The sequence below is a fragment of the Martes martes genome (assembly GCF_963455335.1).
Source record: "Martes martes genome assembly, chromosome: 6".
Lineage (NCBI taxonomy): Eukaryota > Metazoa > Chordata > Mammalia > Carnivora > Mustelidae > Martes > Martes martes.
The window spans coordinates 144283857-144302730 of record NC_137893.1 but is presented as its reverse complement, the minus strand read 5'-3'; the positions used below and the strand labels follow the sequence as shown (position 1 = coordinate 144302730).

The window sequence follows — 18874 nt, the reverse complement described above, 5'->3', positions numbered from 1 at the left end:
GTTGGAAGGTTGCTTTCCTTTAGGTCTGGAATTTGTTTTGTAGCTTTAAAAGGATAGCTGTTTCAAATGGTGCAGCTTGTTGGTTTTACTTTTTTTTTTTCAGCTTGATTGCAAATGGAGACCTCATAAATCCAGCTTCTCGCCTCCTCATTCCCAGAAAAACCTTGAATCAGTGGGATCATGTGCTACAGATGGTCACAGAAAAAGTCACTCTGAGGAGTGGGGCTGTCCACAGGTAATGCCAGAGTCATCTTCCATGGGTGAATGGGTTTTAGAAATGTTTAGGATGATCTCAGAATGCTCTGGGGAGTCACTGGACCGCAGTCTGGGTTCCAGAGCCTGTGTTCTTAATTACTAAGCTAGTCTCTAAATAAATGTCACAAATTTATCTTTAATTATTTATGAACTATCTGTATTGCCTTTGCATATTTATCTTATTGATTTATAGATGCTCTTTACATATGAAGGCAATTGGCTCTTTCTCCTATGAGTTTTAAATGTTTCTAGTTTGTATTTTTGATTCTCTTTATGATTTTTTTCCCCTTTTTTTGTATACAGTTAAGTTGAATTTTGATACAGTCAAATTTTCAGTCTTTTCTTACGATCATTAAGTTTTATGACTAACTTAGCTTTTCCTTATTCCAAGGTTATAAAAATATTCTGCAGTGTTTTCGTCTTGTACTTTAAATTTCGTTTATAACTTTGATCCTTCTAGATTTATTTTGGTGTCAGGGGTGAAGGCAGATCTTAAAAGTTCTTTCTTAATTTCTTTTTTTTTTTAGATATACAGTTATGTCTTTAGACATATACATAAATGTAAACCCAATATCATACATGGAAATAAAATATTTGCAAGTCTAAATACAGAAATGAAAATATATATTCCCCCACCCCTCCCCAATATTTGAATACTTGGAGAAACTCAATTCTCAGTGTAATGCCAGATATGCGTAAGATTTGGTTGCTGGTCACTTGGGACATACCCATATTCCTTTAACAGGACATTAAAAAGTCTTATGGTTGGACCCTCCCTGTGCTTTAGAATATTTCTGTACCAGAAGCATCCCATTAAAACTGGTTCAACTCCCTATTTCTTTCTTGCCTTTTGTAAAAAAAGGAAGAAAGCCGGTCAACCAAAGTCCTATAAAAGAAGGGTAAAATCATGGGTTAGAATTTATTCAGTACGCTTAACTGCCTGCAGAGGAAACCAGTCAAATCTTGCCTATTTCCAGTTCGGCAGTGAGGCTGTCTTTTAATTTCAAGCCGTAAAAGTTGACTACTGACTCCGATCTTCCTGTTTTGAAACAAAGTGAATGTCTGGGTCCTGGCCAACCATTCTCAGCCTGGGACTGTTTTGGCCCTGGGGGACATTTGGCGGCATCGGGTTATTTTTGGTAGTTGCAGCTGGGGATGGGGCGGCTGCCACTACCATCTAGTGGGTAGAAGCCAAGGGCACTATTAGGAAGACCTACAGTTAGCTCACAGCTAGGCTCCCAACTCTCCTTCCCTGCCCCCCAACAAAGAATGATCAGATCCAAAATGCCAGCGGCACCATTGTTCAGAAACCATGATCTAGGTTAAGGAGGGAAAACCAGAAAATCTGGGTTAAGTGTTGATAATTGGACTTACAGGGATAGAATTACGGGTCAGAAAGATGGAGCATCTTTACATTAAATTAACCCAAACATGTTTCAGGGTTCTTGTGGCTGTTTTCTTTGTCCTTCCATCATCGGTGAAGAAGCAGACAGATCGATGCCTTTTTCTTTGCACATGTCACCAACCTTTATTAGATAATGTTAAGAAGTCTGAGAATTTTTTTAATGGTTTTCTTGATCTCCTTCCAGTTATGAACTCTTGTTTATCACCTTCAGAAATAGGCATTGTCTTTTTCATGGTGTTTTCTAATAGTCTGCTATTTCTTGTTCTGTAAAAAAAAAAATTTTTCTGTGGACACTTTAAATTGTGTAGTGAAGTTATCACTGTTCTTTTAATAAGTAACATATTCACTGTGGTCCACAGCGGCAGTTTTACAGTAAAGGGAAGTCCTTTGTGAAGTCCCTTGATTCTGGGAAGATGAGGGGAGGCAAAAAAAAAAAAAAAAAGGGAAGAGGCACGAATGCTATGCAGTTCTGCACCATTAACCCTCGCCATGGGCTCCTTTGCCTCTTGTTTTCTGCCCCCATTCTGTGTGTGTTTGGTGTAATGTTTTGGCTGAGGGCCTTTGCACAGAATGCACGAAGTTTGTCAACCAGACAAATACATTAGGAAAGTGAATTGTAAACATGCTCACAAAATAGAAGTAGAAGAATCAACCTTAGCAGGAGCTGAGCTCCATTTAAAGCACCACGTTTGGCTGCCTGGGGGGCTCAGTCGGTTCACCATCTGCCTTTGGCTCAGGTCATGATCCCGGGGTCCTGGGACCGAGTCCCGCATTGGGCTCCCTGCTCGGTGGGGAGCCTGCTTCTCCCTCTGCCTCCCCCTGCACCCTCTGTCTCTCATGAATAAATAAAGAAAATCTTACAAGATAAAATAAAGCATCGTGTTCAGTGCTGTCCATCTGAAATCTTAGCATGACAACAGGAGAGGATTCTGCTGTTGGGTTGGTAGTTTATTGGGATCAAGAACTTGTGCCGAGAGAGAGAGAGAGAGAGAGAGAGAGAGAGAGGTATCTCTGTAAACCATGTAGCTGTCTCCCCATGGTAACCCTGGTGTTTGGATGAATCTAATGACTTGGAGGAGTTTTGAAATCAATAATTAGAATAGTAACAAATAAATAGAATAGTAACAAATAGTAACAAATAGAGCCAACTTAAGAGAGGATTGCTTCTTTGAACTTCCTAATTTTAAGCAGCTCTTTCACGTTTGTTAGAATTTTAATTGTGGGCATTCATGTTTTGACAGACTTTACACGTTAGAAGGAAAACTTGTTGAGAGTGGGGCCGAGTTGGAGAATGGGCAGTTTTACGTGGCCGTTGGCAGAGATAAGTTTAAGAAATTGCCTTACAGCGAATTACTTTTTGACAAGTCCACCATGAGAAGGTCCTACGGGTAAGTGTTCATCCTCATTGACATCTCCTACTTTACTTATCACTTGGAATAACACTGAGTTTTATGCTGACCTACAGTATATCTTGTATAATCTTCCTCATCGGTTAGAATGGAGAGCATGTGTGAGATATACATATATTTATTTATTTATATTTATATTTATTTATTTATTTATTGCCATGATTGGAGATTGGAGATTTTTCTTTTTGCACAAAAAATATAATTTTGGGGGAACAATGAAAGGCTATATAGCATTTTTAAACTATTCACTTATGAATTCATAGAAAATATAAAGATTAATTTTGGTGAAGAAGATACAAGGCCGTGGGCTTTTATGTAGCACATAACATTCGAAGTTTTAATGATGTCTCTGCTGGTTAGCTAGACCAAATAATTTTCAGTTGGTGCCTATACAGACATCTACAAGTGTCAAAAACCATAATATTTTACATTTCTTTTAATGATAATAATGGAATAAAAATGACATAATTCTCCTTGTGCAAGTAAGTAGGGCAGCAAGAGAGACTATGATTATTACACGCAAAATTTTAAAGATTGTTCCTTTAATTACACACAGTGCCCTGTGACCCCTTTTTCTCTAGGGGGTGTCCTGTATTTGCCGGAGGTGCCTTACTTCAGCTGAGCAGAGGGCTAGCAGAGGCAGGCGTGCGGAGGCCTGGCCCCCGGCAGGTGGGGACGCCCACCGGCTCGCTCATGGTGTGGTTTTTTACCACCTGTGCTACTTCTCCCAGACATTCTGTGGCCACTTAGCTCTCAGAACCTGACTTTTCATGATTCTCCTCTGCTGGGGTGTGGGTGCCTTGCACAGAGACAACAGGAGGTCCCTGATTTTTCTCCATTAATTTGAAGTTTGTGAAGCTTGATGGCGAGGCCAGCCCAGGGCTTCCACATAAGCAAGCGATGAAATGGACTGTTGGGGCTGTGTTTGGAGTGGGGAAGAGCACAGGGTTTTCCAGCACCGTAGAATTACTTGCCAGCAGACTTATTGACGACCATTCTTAGCCGTCCACGATGTCAGATCCGTCACCATCTCTGCTGAGCGACACTGGATTTCCCTGACGTGGGCTACAGAGGGTTCTCGAGGACGGGGAGAAGTCTGTAGCTCGTGGTGGCCTCTCGCAGACAAATCAGTTAGACACACCTTCCTCTATGTGTGGAGTTCTTTTCAGAGGGGGTCAGTGGGTTCCAGGATAAGTCTCTCCCTTCCCTGTGTGGAACAACATTTTTGTAGCCAAAGAGAACTTTTATTTTTTATTGAGAATGACGGGTCTAGAAGCTCCCTTGAATATAGACGCCAGTGTTTTGCCTTTCTGAGCTTCTGACATAGACACTGAGGACATTATAAAAACAGTGGATGTTTATTGTTTTTTACTCAATCTGGCAAAACCATCCCTCAGCTTAGGAAATGACTTTTTGAAACGCATCCAGAAAGTTTGGGGATTTGGATAAAAATGCTACAAAAAAACCCTCAAGGTGATATTAAAAGTTTATAGGGAGCATTGATTACAATAGTTAAACATTAAACATTGACGATCTTTTGGAATGGACTCTGATAATTGTACGGTGGTCTTTGTGAAATCAGGAAAGTATGTGGTACTTTTTGTGAAACACCCGTGTCCCTTAAACAGATAACTTGCAGGTTGGGATGACAAGTTGGGATGACAGTTATCTTGCATTCTGTATTATTTGTCAATAACATTCCGATTTCTAAATTGCTGTTTGTTTCCACAGTCAGAAAGCCTCTTCACTACCTCCGATTGTAGGATCCAGAAAGTCTAAAGGGAGTGTAAGTATCAGATGCTTTAAATAGATCTTTTTAAATAGAAAATATTAAATACTCTCTATTTCTATGTGATACAGGGAGGCTGTCCTCTGGGTTTCATTTAAACTTGAAGACATAAAACGTAGCTGCCTTGTAGTATATAAGCAATTATGAGAGACAATGCTAGAACATGAATGTTACAGATAAGGTCTTCAAAGTGAACTAACATTTTAAAAATAGAGGTTCCAAATTAGGTATCTTTTTCCTTGTGTATAGACCTGATGTAACTTACTTCACGGTTGAAATCTGGGCAGTGATGCATAAGAGTAGAGGAAAGGGTGGATTAGGTCGCATTCGTGGTCTGCTCAGTCTAGTTTTCTCTCTCCCGACAAAGACTGAAAAAAGGCAAGTTTTTGTAAAAAAAAAAAAAAAAAAAAAAAAAAAGGCGATCAATCCTCAAGTTAACTTCCTTTGAAAGACAGAGAATCACTCTGCCTCTTTCCCTTTCAGAATTTTTTCCATCCATGATTGGTCCACATACTTGTTGACTCAGTGAATGTCCCTTCCTTACCTTTCCCGGGGGAACCGTGGCGAGCGTGTAGTAGGTGACTTTGTAACCTGTTTGTATCTTCGGTCCGTGCCCCCTCACAGGGAGGGGTGTGACACCAGGCTGCAGGTCTGCTGTGCCAGGCTTTTCTGGCTGGGGCTTCTCTCTCTGCTTTTTCGACTGAGCTGCCAGACCAGTAGTGATCAGAATTGGTTTCACATTCCCCCCAGCCTGCACACTGCCCCCTGATTTAATTCCTCACAATTCTTCTGTTGGTATTTTGTGACATCGGCGACTGCTGGGTGATGATGTGTCTCCTGATGATGATTTAGTCTCCCCCTCCCCAAACTTTTTATATATCATGCACAATTCTTTGGAAAAAAAAAAAAAGAAATAATTTTGTGTAAAATAGTGCTGAACTCAGAATAACAAGTGACAGATATACATGACCCATTCATGGGCTGAGGTTCTCACACAGTTGGTGACCAGGCTTTTGCCCCCAGGACCCGTACAATCTAGCTGAAGTGGAGAACAGAGCCTGAAAATGTCTCAACAGCGAGTATCTGGTGAGATGGGTAAACACGAAGCAGAAGGAGTGAAACGTGTTTGCCAAAGTGCATGAAGGAAGTTGAATGTGAGCCATGGCTTTGAGGGATGTTCGCAACAGGTGAAGGCTGATGAGGGGAAGGAGTTTCAGATGGAAAGGATGGTGTGAGAAAGGAGCCAAGATGTGCTCTCTGAGAGGCAATCACGCAGGCTGTGATCTGTACTTAAAAACAAGAGGGGGGGGGGCGCCTGGATGGCTCAGTGGGTTAAAGCCTCTGCCTTCGGTTCAGGTCATGATCTCAGGGTCCTGGGATCGAGCCCCGCATCGGGCTCTCTGCTCAGCAGGGAGCCTGCTCCCCCCCACCCCCCGCCGCCTCTCTCTGCCTGCCTCTCTGCCTACTTGTGATCTCTGTCTGTCAAATAAGTAAATAAAATCTTTAAAAAAAAAAACAAGAAGGGGACCTCTGCACAGATAGGGGAAGGAGCGCCTCCAAAGGCTCCCACTGAGTCCAGATGGCCCATCGGGAGGGAGCTCACGCTCATGACCCAGGGACGGGGAGCCGCTCAGGAGCAGGGGCTCCATCGTGTGTGGGGGCTGGTATGTCTGGAGTGGTAGGTGGTGGCCGTTTCAGAGGCCTTGAATGTCAGAACCAAGAGTCTAGTCCTTATCCTGGAGTAGAGGGCAGCTCACGAAGGCTTCCGCAAGGTGACAATGTGAACCCAAATCCATTCTAGGGAGGTCGGATCTTTTTTGTGGGGAAGGACTTACGTGGTTAGAGGCTGCGGATGAGAGATGTCCGTCACGCGGCCGTTGCGAGCAGGAGCCTTGGCATCAGGTGGAAAGAGCCAGGCTAGGGAGGCACCTGTTGCCCTTGAAGAGACGGAGGACTTTCTTGGGGACGGGACACAGCGGGCTAAGGAGAACTTGGAGCCAGAGAGAGCTGCGAGTTCTCGAGCTTGGATCGCCCGGAAATTAGTGCGATCCTGGCTGGCCAAGAAGGGGGCCGTCGGAGGAAATGATGACCTGCCCGATTTCAGACACACTGAGTGGGGAGTGTCGTCATGACATCTAGTTGGGGGTGTGCAGCAAGCGGTTGTAACTGGGGGAGACGGAGGCCTGACGAGGACCCGGGGTGACCGTCGCAAGTCCGTCGGCGCAGTGGTCGTAGCCGGAGAGCAGACCCGGCTCTGCTGTTCCTTCCTGGCCTCGGGCCCAGCCCACTGGGGGGGGCCTGGAGAGGGCGCACACGGACCACAGAGGACCCAGCCCCAAGGCAGCCTGACAGCATGCGTCTGCAGAGGAAGAGAAGGGAGGAGAGAGAATGTTCCAGTGGCTTGAAGATTGATTTTAGCCACCACGGAAGCTAAGTAGAACCTGTGAATGTCGGGTTTGGAAATTTTGTCCTCTCGCTCTTCTTCAGGATTTTGGGGCAGAATCCTCTTGTCAACCAGGTGTGTGGGGGCTTATCGATCCCCCCCAATGCTGCTTCAAGAGTGGTGGTCAGACAGAGACCCTGGGGACTTCATAACTGACCCGAGGTCAGCTGAGAAAGTTGGCGTCAGAACTGAGACCATAACTCAACTCTTTGCATTCAGAGTTAGCAGACTTTGGAATTATGTGCTTATTATTCTGAGGTTTGGAATGTCTAATTTTTTTTTTTTTATTAAAAATGTGCAGTGTGTTTCCTGCTTTAAAATTCACGGGCAAGAGGCACGTCCGTGTCGTTTCCTTGTTCTCTCACTTGTTTGGAAGTTATTTAGAATCTGTGCCACGAATCCTGCTTCATCTAATGGTAAATGGAGTTTCCTGCATCTCTGGTACAGAACAGAGGCCCCGGGAGATGGAGATGAGCAGAAAAAGACAGGGCGCTCAGAGCTCAAGGTACACTTGGGGGAGAACAAGGTTAAACTAACGATTCCAGAAATCGGCGTGTAATTACGAGGTGCGGTAGGAATGAAAGAAAAGTGCAGAGCAAATAGGAGACGATGAAAGGAGAACCTGTTTAGGTCAGGACAGGCCTTCTCTGGAGAAACGACCTTGGAGGAAAGACTCCACCACATGACATGTGTCCATCTCATAGAAAGCAAAGACCCAAGATTCTATTTCTATGCTCTGACTTAAATAAAATACCAGTAGGGTTTGTCTCTTCCCACAACACTCCAAGAGCTTTCTGTCTGTTCCACTGTCTGTCCGTCTGCTCGTTCAGACGGCCGTCTGACACATACTTCTGAGCAATTACTAAGGTGTTCGGAGCCACTTTATTTTTTTTTATTTTTATTTTTATTTTTTTAATGATTTTTATTTTTTAAAATTTTTAAAATTTTTAATATTTTTTTTTTTTTTAAATCAGAGCCACTTTAAAGGACTGGCTCTCAGTGGCAAACAGATCAAGTTTCAGACCTCACGGAACTTTCCTTTTAGCGTTGGTGTGGGCGGGGGGGGGGGTTATGGTGGAGGAAGGATGGCCATAGACAGACTCTCCACCTCTAAACAAACAGAGGCATCATTTCACATGGTGCTAAGCACTAGGAGGAAAATGAAGCAAGGCCCAAATTGGTAGAAAATTCTCTGAGACCTTAATGACGTAAAGGAGCCGGTCCTGTAGGGTGGGGCAGGACCGGAAAGAGCCTCGGTGGCAGCGGCAACGGTCACCAAGGCCCTTGGTGGCATCTTGGCATGGGAGGAGGGAAGGAAGAAGGCCAAGGGGTCTGAGATGGGAGAGGCGCGGCGGGCCGGGTGCGAAGACCCCGTGCTAGGAGTTTGGATTTTATTCCTCGATGGGACACATGTGAGGGTTAGAAGAGGAGGATATTGTTGGACGGACATGTCTGAGGCTCACTCCGGCTGTGGAGTCTGCAGGAAAGTGGGTCGGGGGAGAACCGAAGCAGGAGGCGGGCGGGGGGGGGGGCTGGCGGCTGGACCCAGGCCTGTGACCCTGACGGGGTAACAGGCAAGATGGACATCTGTGACAATTTGTCCTAGAGGATCTTGTCACCATTGTCTCTGATGGGTGCATTCACCCAGCGGGCATTTGCTGAGTGCGTGTTACGTCCTGGGCACTGCTGGAGGGCTTGTGGGGGAGGGAGGCCGCGAATGCAGAGAAAACACTAAGGGGGTGGATCGTACCTTCTAGAGCAGGAGAAAGACAAGCACACAGTATGTTTGGTACTGATCGGGGGTGAGCCGGAACACATCCGGGTGTGGGAAGAGGCAGTGGGAGGGCGGTGTCCTCTGGGTGCTCCGGGCAGGCCGCCTCCAGGAGGCTGTATCCGAGCAGAGGGGCAGACGCGCCTGGCACACGCAGGCCCTCATGAACCTGGCGCGGTGGGCAGGTGAAAGCCAGACGGTGAGCCCCACGCAGGGACCATCGCCGTCGGCAATTCCAAAGTCACAGACTTGGCTTTTGTTTGTTTGTTTGTTTGTTTGTTTTAACAGAAGGACTATTTTACTCCTGTCCTTTAATTAATTGGGTCCCTGGAGAACGTACATGTTTTTAGGATCGTTCACTGCTTGGCACTGAGTGGGGGTGTGCCTGAGGGGGCGGGGGAGACCTAGCTCGGGACGGTGGGGGCCACCCCCGAGTCAGCGGGAAAGGCACCCCTGAAATGCTGATTCAAGTCAGGGGGGGGATGCAGAACTGGATTTTTAGGAATTTGTTTCTGGCAAAGCTTTCTAGGAATCGCTGTGTTGCCTAAGGCAGGGGAGTGGGGGTGGGAGCCTGAGAGAACTTAGTGGGGAAAAAAGGGAAAGCTCCCGGAGTGCGGGCAGAGGGCCCTGCCGGTGGGCCAGCAGCACCCACCCCGTGGTGGGGAGTGTGGGTGGTGAGGGGCTTCCAGGCTCAGGCAGACCCTGGCAGGGCAGCCCAGGAACGGCCCTGTGCGGAGCAGGATGGCCCCAGAACGCCGTTCCCCCCCCAGACTCCTAGGGCTGGGGGAGTCACGGACCGGAGCAAACGGAGGGTAATTTTAGCTTGGAGTTAGGGCCTTGAAAACAAAAGGAGGATAGAAGTGGATGGTGTTAAAGTCTATGCAGCGTGAAAACCACCCCCAGATCTGGAGGCTGCCCGGGCCTACGGCGCGGGATCAGGGCGCCCCCTCGTGGAAGATGCGTAAACTCAGGGACGGTTGGAAGTAAAGCCCGAGTTCTTGGCTCTTACCATGTGGCCGTTGAATCTTGTGATGGGTAGTTCACAGACTCGAATATTGTCATCTCTGAATTTCTGGTAAAAACTAACAACACAGTTATCCACGTAGCACAGAGTCACTGTAAAGCGCGATAAATTCCAGGTGCTCTCGATGTTCCATTTTGCCTTTTGGGAAACTGAGTCCAGTGTAGATAAAAGGGCTTTTTGCACACGAGCCGTCACCAGAGAAGTCAGTGAGAGAAGTGCCAGCCTGAGTTTGGGGCCAGGTTCCTGGTCAGGAGTCTCCCTTCTGGGTGCATCTAACAGGCGGGGGCTCCTCTGTGAGGCAAACCCTTACAACGTCCTCTTAAACTTGCTTTCTGGTCTCTGGGCCTTTGGCACGTGTCCATGGGGCTGGATGTCTTTCCTGTGGTCACGAAAGACACCGGAGTTGACAGGCTCGTGTTGGAAAGAGCCTAGGGAGCTCTTAAAAAAACCCTAGTTTTAATAATGTAGGAGGGATTGAAGGGGTCCTTTCAGTTTTTTGTTGATTTGAGCCAGAGGATTGCTAGTGCCTCCCCATGCACTGCTGCGTGTGGGGGGGGGGGGGAAGCAGGGCCGTGGTCCAGGTCCCGCACCGGATCTGGTTTTCTCCCAGGACAGGCCACACAATCAGGCTGCTTCTTGATCGACTCTGCTTTGGCGTAAAGCCACGGTTTGTCACCTCCCGGTGGCCTTCTCAGGGAATCATGCCATATAGTGAATATTTGCAGTGTCTTGGCATCGGGAAGCTTTCGTGTCATAGGAAAACCAGACCCGGGTAACCTTGAGAAAGTGAATCCCCCTGTACCTGTAAAATGGTGACAGTAATACTGTATTTGTGTTAAACTGTATTTAGCACGTGAGAAGTACTTGTTAATACTGTTTTATCACCTGGCAAAGCTGTACGAGAAAGGCAAAACTCCTATATTTCCTGCACCCCCAAAGTAGCCACAACTCTCCATTTATGTACCCAGGTTATAAGTCCCATGCGGAAATCTCAAAAAAGGAGGGAAAATCCCCCTCTCCATTCCTTTGTCCCCCTACTCTCCACAATTTATTTGTAGACCCTCTATAATTTATATAATTAACTACGTGAATAAATATGAATATATATAACATAATTAACTATGTAAATAAATATGATTATAACTTATATCACTTGTATCTTTTTGTATCATTATTACGTATTTATTTCATATCGTTGACACTTTAGATGAATCAACATTTTTGTCTTTGTTAAAAAACACAGGCATTTAAATTGTTTCCAATCTTCTAGTTACAAAACAAATTCCTCCCCTTCTTTTAGCTTAATGCTGGCCTCACAGAGCACCCTGAGATCAGTCATGATTCAGTAACTCCGCGCATGGGGGGTCCGCTACCAAAGCCATGCCTGTAGTGTTACTGGAATCCACCCGGCTTTCTCAATGCTCCAAAATAAGCCCTTTTGAGTGTCCTTATCAGAAACAGAGCAAATCAGCACTTCCTGCGTAGTCCCTGAGAGAGCTGACTTTTCAGGTTGTATGAATCCCGGGCACAATTCCGCTCCTTCCTTGTCATACGCGGTTTGCGAAAACGCCTTTTCCCAGAGAGCTGTGTAGGACCATTCTGCCCAGAACCAGAGGCTCTCCCTCACTGAGCTTCATTTTAGTTCTCGAAAGTTCCACAGCATCTCTGAACCTTCTGGTAGGCCTGCTGGAAGGGGGACTGTGCTCATCCAAGGCTTCCGAAGTTTTAGAATTGGGGGACGAATCGAGATGATGGAAAAGAGACCGGAACAGGGGACCTGGAGGGCGGGTGTGGACGCCCCACTAGGATCACAGGATCTGTTTCTTCTGCCAGGCTGTCCACGACCTTGCGAGAAGGGAAAGAAAATAAGCGACGACTCTGGTTGCAGTTAATGCAATAATTAAATGGAAGCGTATGTTTAAATTGCAGTTGGAATGGGAAATTAAATTATGCAAAGGAATGTTATAGATTTGGACAAGTTTTCATACTGTTAATAAATCTATGCATAATTCATTTTCTTGTAGGCTCCGACAAAATAGCATAAATAACTTCATTTGTAAGGCTGTGAATTTTTCTATTCTTAATTGGGTGATGGCTAAAACCATTTAAATGCTTCTGGATGACTGAATATATAAATGTTTAAAATGAGCAGTTATAATAGGTTTCTAGGCAGATTTGTTTATTTGATATTACTACATTTATTTTCAGATCCTAGCACAGTACAGATGTTGCATAAAGATCTCACCCAATATGGTGTGAGTTGCATATGATTTTTAAGGAAAGAGATATTCACTCTTCTCTGGGAGAAAGCATTCTGCTACTCTTGGAGCATATACGGTCTGACAGGCGCTGAACTGGTTATTTTATAAATGTTACCATTTCCTCCTCACGAGAGACCTAAAGGCGGGTTTGTTAGCCCCACTCAGCTGGGAAGGAAATGGTCAAAGAAGGCAGGATTTAGTCGGAGGTCCCAGAGGTGGTTAGTGGCAGTGTAGTGGCTCTGAGCCATGAATTTTGGTCTCTACAACTTGCCTTCTTTCTATGTCCTGCAGCCTCACACCTTATACACGCGAGACACTCAAGTGGGCTTAGCACCTGAGCATCCGAGAACCAGGTTGTCCGGTTGGGAGGGAGGTTCTTGCTGTAGCAATGGCGAAGTTGTGGCAGAGTCTGAGCACACCTGTTCTTTGGGTGCTCACAGTGGCCACCGCTGTCATGGCTGTTACGTTCCCCACCCCATGGCCCCGGGAGCTGTTGCTGGGCTAGGGAAACTGAATCTCACCATCATTGTGCTGAAAAGCCTCCTTTGCAGAGGCACGGTCTTCCTTTCCAGAGGCACGTGGAGGCCACAGGCAACCCACTGAACGTATGCCCACGGGCGGTCGCCTTGCAGGAGCGTGGTCTTGACCTATCGAGTCTGTGTGGCTCCGGATTTGTGATTCACAGGGAGCATGGCAGTTAGCAACCAATGAGACCGCATTTGAGGACGTCTACAAGGACAGCGTGTGTCTCCTTGTAGGATGACAGCTGCATATTCACAGCGGCCACTAGTTAAGAAAGTGTGTCTAGATTAAGTTTCCAGCTGAGGGCTGTCATCAGCCTTCCTCATCCAGTAGATTTTTCTGGAAGTCACAGGAGGGAGAGAATTGTTAAGGCAGTGGCCTTGCTGGCCCCATGGCCTTGGGCAAGGCCCCACCTCTAAGCCTCATTTCTTCCTCTCCACAGTGGGCGAAGTGCCTGTCTCACGGTTGTGAGAATTGAAATGATTTTATAGAATGTCTGGTGCTGGTTAAGTATTAAGTACTTTTTAGCTCTTTTTATTCTCATGCCTCACCTAGGCCCTTCCCCTGGCACCAGGAAAAGTTAATGTACATATTATAACGGAGATTGGGGAATCCACAGAGCACATCCCTCTCCCACCTCCACCCCACTGACCACCGGTTAATGACTTACATCGACTAGGAGTCACTTTGGGATTTCGTTACCCCATGGTTGACTGTCTGGTCTTCTGCCACTCAGGGAAATGATCGTCAATCCAAGTCAACGGTTGGATCCAGCGACCACACGTCCCCTCAGCCCCCAAAGAGGAAAGGGAAAAAAGAGGAGGTGAATTTGGAAAAACCCAAGAAAGGGAAACAGAATGTAAAATTAAAGAAGTCACCACAAATAAGTCCAAACGGTGGTAAGTTTGTCCTCGTTATTGTCATATTTTTACGGATTATCATCTTAAGGCTGTGATACGATTTTAATTCTTAAATAGATCTGTTTGTTTCTCTGGACGCATGGAAGATACTCCTTATCATCCTGTAGGAGAGTTTTCAAAGAAGACTTTATGTAGGAAAGATTCTTCTGTTTTTCCCGCAAAATTTTTGTTTATAATTACAGCTTGTGTACAAGTACACATGTTTCGAGGTAAAATATTTCTTGTGGTGGTCTCGTATAAAAAAAGGTAAATCTTGTCAACCTTTTTTTCTACTGAAAGAGCTTGATTAACGTGTTTACTAACTGCTGTTGACATTGGTCTCTCCTACTTGTGTATCTTCAGCCCTTGTCCACATTAATCATAGGTTACTTTTAGTTGCAAATCCCTTTCTCCAAAAAAGGTATTTTCCTAATTTTACCAATATCTAAGAAAATACAACACATCCAGAAAACTTTACCAGTAGGATGATAACATGTCCCCAAATTAGTTCTGTCCAGGTAAGAGATGCCGGAAAATAAGTTTTTAAACCTTTTCATCAGTACGAGATTTGTGCGGTCAGAATTGTGAGCTTTCGTGGGAAGTCTCTCATGGGAACTTTTGGGAAGACAGGCTCTTTCTGGTTTCATTCCAAGTGTGGTGTCTGTGCCGCAAGCCTGCAGGGGCGGAGGGGTGGAGGGCTGGCTGGGCCGCAGCTCCATGGAGGGACTGATTCTCCTTCACCCCGGGATCCCCTCATACATCTGTCAGGGGACATGCTGGGCAGGAGGGAGGTGGATGGGTGGCCTGTCGTTTCGGATTCATGGCCAGCTCTCTGTCTTCCACTGGGAGCTTCAGTTTCTTGGGAAGTTGATGTGAAGAGTCACGTTAGAATGACTGGTACCGTGGGCCTCACAGCGAAGGGGACACGTGAACTTGTGGGAGTTCGGAGGATGTGGCAGGTGACAAAGGGTTCGTGGGAAAGCTGCGTGAGACCGAGAGGAACAGCCTGCATGATGACCAGTTACAAAGAGGAGGTAGAAGGCAGGGGCTTCACATCGTTCCAGGGAGGGAGACCAGCTGGAATGGGGGGTCCTGGTAGAGCTCTGTGATGGACCTCGGGCAAGCCACTTTTGGGGGGCCCTGTCAGTTCTCTGCAAAACGTGGGTTCATACTAAGATTTAGCTTGTAAGTTTGCTTATCGTTAAGGCATATAATCCCTCGCAGATGACTACGAAACAGGGGAGGCCAGAGTCAACTGTGGGCAACGAATGTTTATTGAATGCATATTTTATGGCAGGTGCCAAGGGAACAAATCTCACCTGGAAGCATATGCCATACCTTGAGGATTTAAACCCACAGAGGCTTTATTTTAATCAATGTAGCAGGTTGTGATGCCCCCAAGGCCCTGGGATGGGTCTTACTAGCTGCTGTGTTTTTATTCGCAACTACTGGCACGGGTCTGATAAATTCGAGACACTTAATAAATATCGGGAAACAAATGCTGGAAGGTACGAAATAGGTCTCTGTAATACTTTGAAACTCTTCACAAACATTTTTCTTTAAAGACTCTTGGAAAATGTGAATTATTTTCTGTGAGGCTCATCTCAGCCTGTGAAAAATCCCCATTCCTCCTTCTAATATGTATATTTTAAAGTCTTGAGTTTCAGTAGTTGCTTCTCAGAAGAAAGGGGACCTTTCGTTCTCATTTGCAGAAATTATGCTGAATGAGGTTACGTCTGCAGTTTCCTCTCGCGCTGGAAAGGAACCTTTACTGAAAAGTCAAATGATCAGTATTTTTGCTTTCGTAGATACTCTCACTTTTCAACAGTGGTACCCATGGGGTGGAAATAACAAGAAGCATGTTTTTAAAGTGCTCAGAAAAGGTTGGAAGGCCATCGCCGTTCTTCCCTCGTCTGTGGAGAGCCTGGCGGTTGTTTTAGATAATTGTGTATTTTAAGTGTCTGTTTTTCAGTGTCTTTGTGGAATGAGCGGAATATAGGCGTCTAACTGCTAGACCTCTTTGGCGTTTTCTTTTTTTTTTTTAAGATTTATTTATTTTTCAGACACAGAGAGAGAGAGAGCTTGTGCACAAGTAGGGGTGAGGAGCAGAGTGAGAGGGAGAAGCAGGCTCCCCACTGAACAAGGAGCCCAATGCAAGACCTGATCCTGGGACCTTGAGATCATGACCCGAGCCCAAGGCAGATGCTTAACTGACTGAGCCACCCAGGTGCCCTTGATGGTGTCTTTCAAGTGGCAGTTTGAGGGAGTGGATTTTTTTTCTCCCCCACCCAGTAAGAAACTTACATGATCCAGAAATGTATATAAGAGTCGAGATGAAGCATTTTGTATCTTTTCCTCTTGATAGAAATAACATATAACTTGGAAAATGAATCTTGGCTTCCAAAAACAGTTTTTTCCCCCCAGGATATATGGAAAAAAAAAAAGATTTTGTACAGTTCAGTAGACTAAATTGTCACTTGACAAATTTAAGGATATTAGCTTAAGTCCAACAGAGCTGTTCCCCCTTATGAGATCTCCATCCGGATGTCTTTGGCTATAGAAATTTTCCAGGTTATAGTATCAGAGCTCTCTTCTTTGCACTCCTTAATTCAGCTTCCTATTCATTTATTCTTGCAACTTTTTTTCTTATAATTGTTTTTTACTTTAATGTCCTTTATTCTAGTATCATTAGAACTAAGTGTGTGCTTTTGGTTAGTCCTATCTCAGGAGTGCTCTTGGTGTCTAGAAAAGTAAAAGCAATGAGACTGTAAGCAAAATGAAAGGGAGTCAAGATAATGAGTAAAAAAATGTAAGAATTTAGTTCCATATTGTATATTTGAAATTTGCTAAGAGAGCATGTGTGAAAAGTCCGTAGGGTAACAGATGTGAACTAGACTAACTGTGGTGATTGTTTTGTAATATATACAAATAATCGAATAAAAAATGCAAGAATTTGATGTCAAAGATGAAACATAGTTTCTTCTACTTGCCCATATTTTACATTTGAAATTAAATGGTTGATTTAATTTTCTTTCAAAGTGTTAAAGTTTAGAGTTAGAATGACTATCTGGATTATCTCATAATGTATGTTAAATTGTGCAAATTTTTGGCCCAGTGTTTGTTACCTATATACTGTTCTCATGTTAATGAGAAGAGACTCTTTTAGGCTGTCTTGATTTTTATTATCATGAAGGCTTAGTCATACCAGTTGTCTTTATTTAACGTTGCTATTTACTCATATTTGGGTGTGTAGTGCTGTACGAATGAGCAGTGCTAATGTCTGTCTGTAGAGGGCAACCTGGCTCTAATTTTATTTTTTTCTTTTGCTTTTCTTTCTTTTTTTTTTTTTTTTCCTTTCCGACTCTGTTTCTTTCCGTAATAGTAAAGCTTAATAATTCAGGCAGAGCTGTGACATATTTCTTCAGGGAAACAAATCCCATTTTCTTTTGGTAGCCAAGATGCAAAGTAAGATTGGTTGGTGATTGATGAAGTTGGGTGTGAAATGCATTTTTAGTGCTGCATTTAAATACCGGCTTAACTGGCCAGCCTGTTTTCTGTACACTTTCCACTTGATTTGTAATGCCTTGAGATGCCCTTTCCACCAATGAGCAAAGTAGTTACGATGATTGTGTTGAAATAGTATTTTGGGATTGATTGCATTCATTGATATTTAAACTGTTTTCCACGTGAAAAAAAATTAGCGTCTTTAGAGCCCTTGGAACACAGGAAGTACAGTGGATTTAGGGTGCCTTGGAAAGATTGGAAAGTCTGCTTTCTGTGGGCGGGTCTGTCCGCTGCGGCTTACGTGGTACTGATCATTGATCATTGATCATGGGTCATTATAAACACTTTTTTTTAAAGCAGAGTTTTAAAATGTAAGCAAAAACAAGACTTGTTTTTTTGAAGGATGTTTGACTTTGTGCGTGGGAGCGTGTTCGTGCCACACACACGCACGCACTCGCACACACGCACGCACTCGCACACACGCACACACACACACACAGACTGGTATCTCACTTGACTCCGTTCTTGGCTTATTCTCAGCATCATTCTGTGATAGTTCCTAAGGAACTCGCCACGTTCAGATTCCTGATGAATGATGGGGCAGGTGCAGGCGGGGGGGGGGGATGTTTGAATATTTTGACCCTGCTGGGGGACTGCCCTGGAGCGGTCATGCGCCTGAATTTTCTGCAGTCTGCGCGTGCTTTGCTGTGCCGCCCCGGGCCTGGAGCGTTGCTGCCGTGCGTGCCCACAGTCCGATCATGGGGCGCGGAAACTCGAGTTGCTTGGGTTCAGCGGATGAACCAGCTCAGGCACAGGAGGCTCCGAGAATAGAATGGGAGGCACGATTCCACATGTGCGCCCCCAAGCCTCACCCTCTGAGGGGGGTCAGGGACGGGAAGAGAGTCTCTAAGAAGGCACCAGGATGAGTTCCCAAAGCAGGGCATTGATTGGAAGGTGCCGCAGTAAGATTTCAGATTTGTGGGTGTCTGCTGCCTCCCGCTCACCTTTGGGCGGAGACACATGGGCTTTTTGTTCCTTTGTCCACAGGGACTTATCTCAGAGGCAGTGTGGACTGTGGGATGTGGGTCACGTTTTACAACAAGTCCGAGAGCGATAGAAATGTGTAGAACAGGCGTTCTACATCATAGAGTAAGAAATATACTGTGGCCTTGTCTGGGATTTCTGGTGCAGAGCTCCCAGCATGCTTGTAATTTCCTAATGTGAGCAATGTGGGTACCTTCAATATTTGGTCTTTTATCCGCAAATAACCAGCTCCTAAAATAGTTCCGGAGCAGGGGTGAAACAGTGTCTTGCTATTTATAACAAGCCCTTTCAACCACATCTGAGTTTAAGCACATGAGGTGACTTCCAGTGAGCTCCTAAGGACGGGGGCTGGTTGCCAGGAGGACCAACCATGTGATTAGGGGGTGGCAAACTTCCTGTCCCATCACCCACCGCCACACCTCCAGGGAGGGCTGAGGGGCTGGAGGTGGAGATCATCACTCATGGCCATGATCTAATCAAGCATGCCTGCATCCTGAAACCTCTATTTACAAAACCCTACACGAAGGGGTCTGGACAGCTCCCAGACT

At 45.4% G+C, this 18874-nt stretch overlaps 1 protein-coding gene across 1 annotated transcript in view; it reads left to right on the top strand.

The window, feature by feature from the left end:
- DCDC2 (doublecortin domain containing 2) overlaps positions 1-18874 on the top strand; it is a gene marked incomplete at both ends in the record, with an annotated part of 135279 nt that overhangs the window by 44121 nt on the left and 72284 nt on the right. The window contains 4 exons of the mRNA XM_080806903.1: positions 104-235; positions 2902-3048; positions 4801-4855; positions 13616-13778. Coding sequence (XP_080663029.1) covers positions 104-235; positions 2902-3048; positions 4801-4855; positions 13616-13778 — 497 coding nt within the window. The remainder of the gene's footprint in view (positions 1-103; positions 236-2901; positions 3049-4800; positions 4856-13615; positions 13779-18874) is intronic.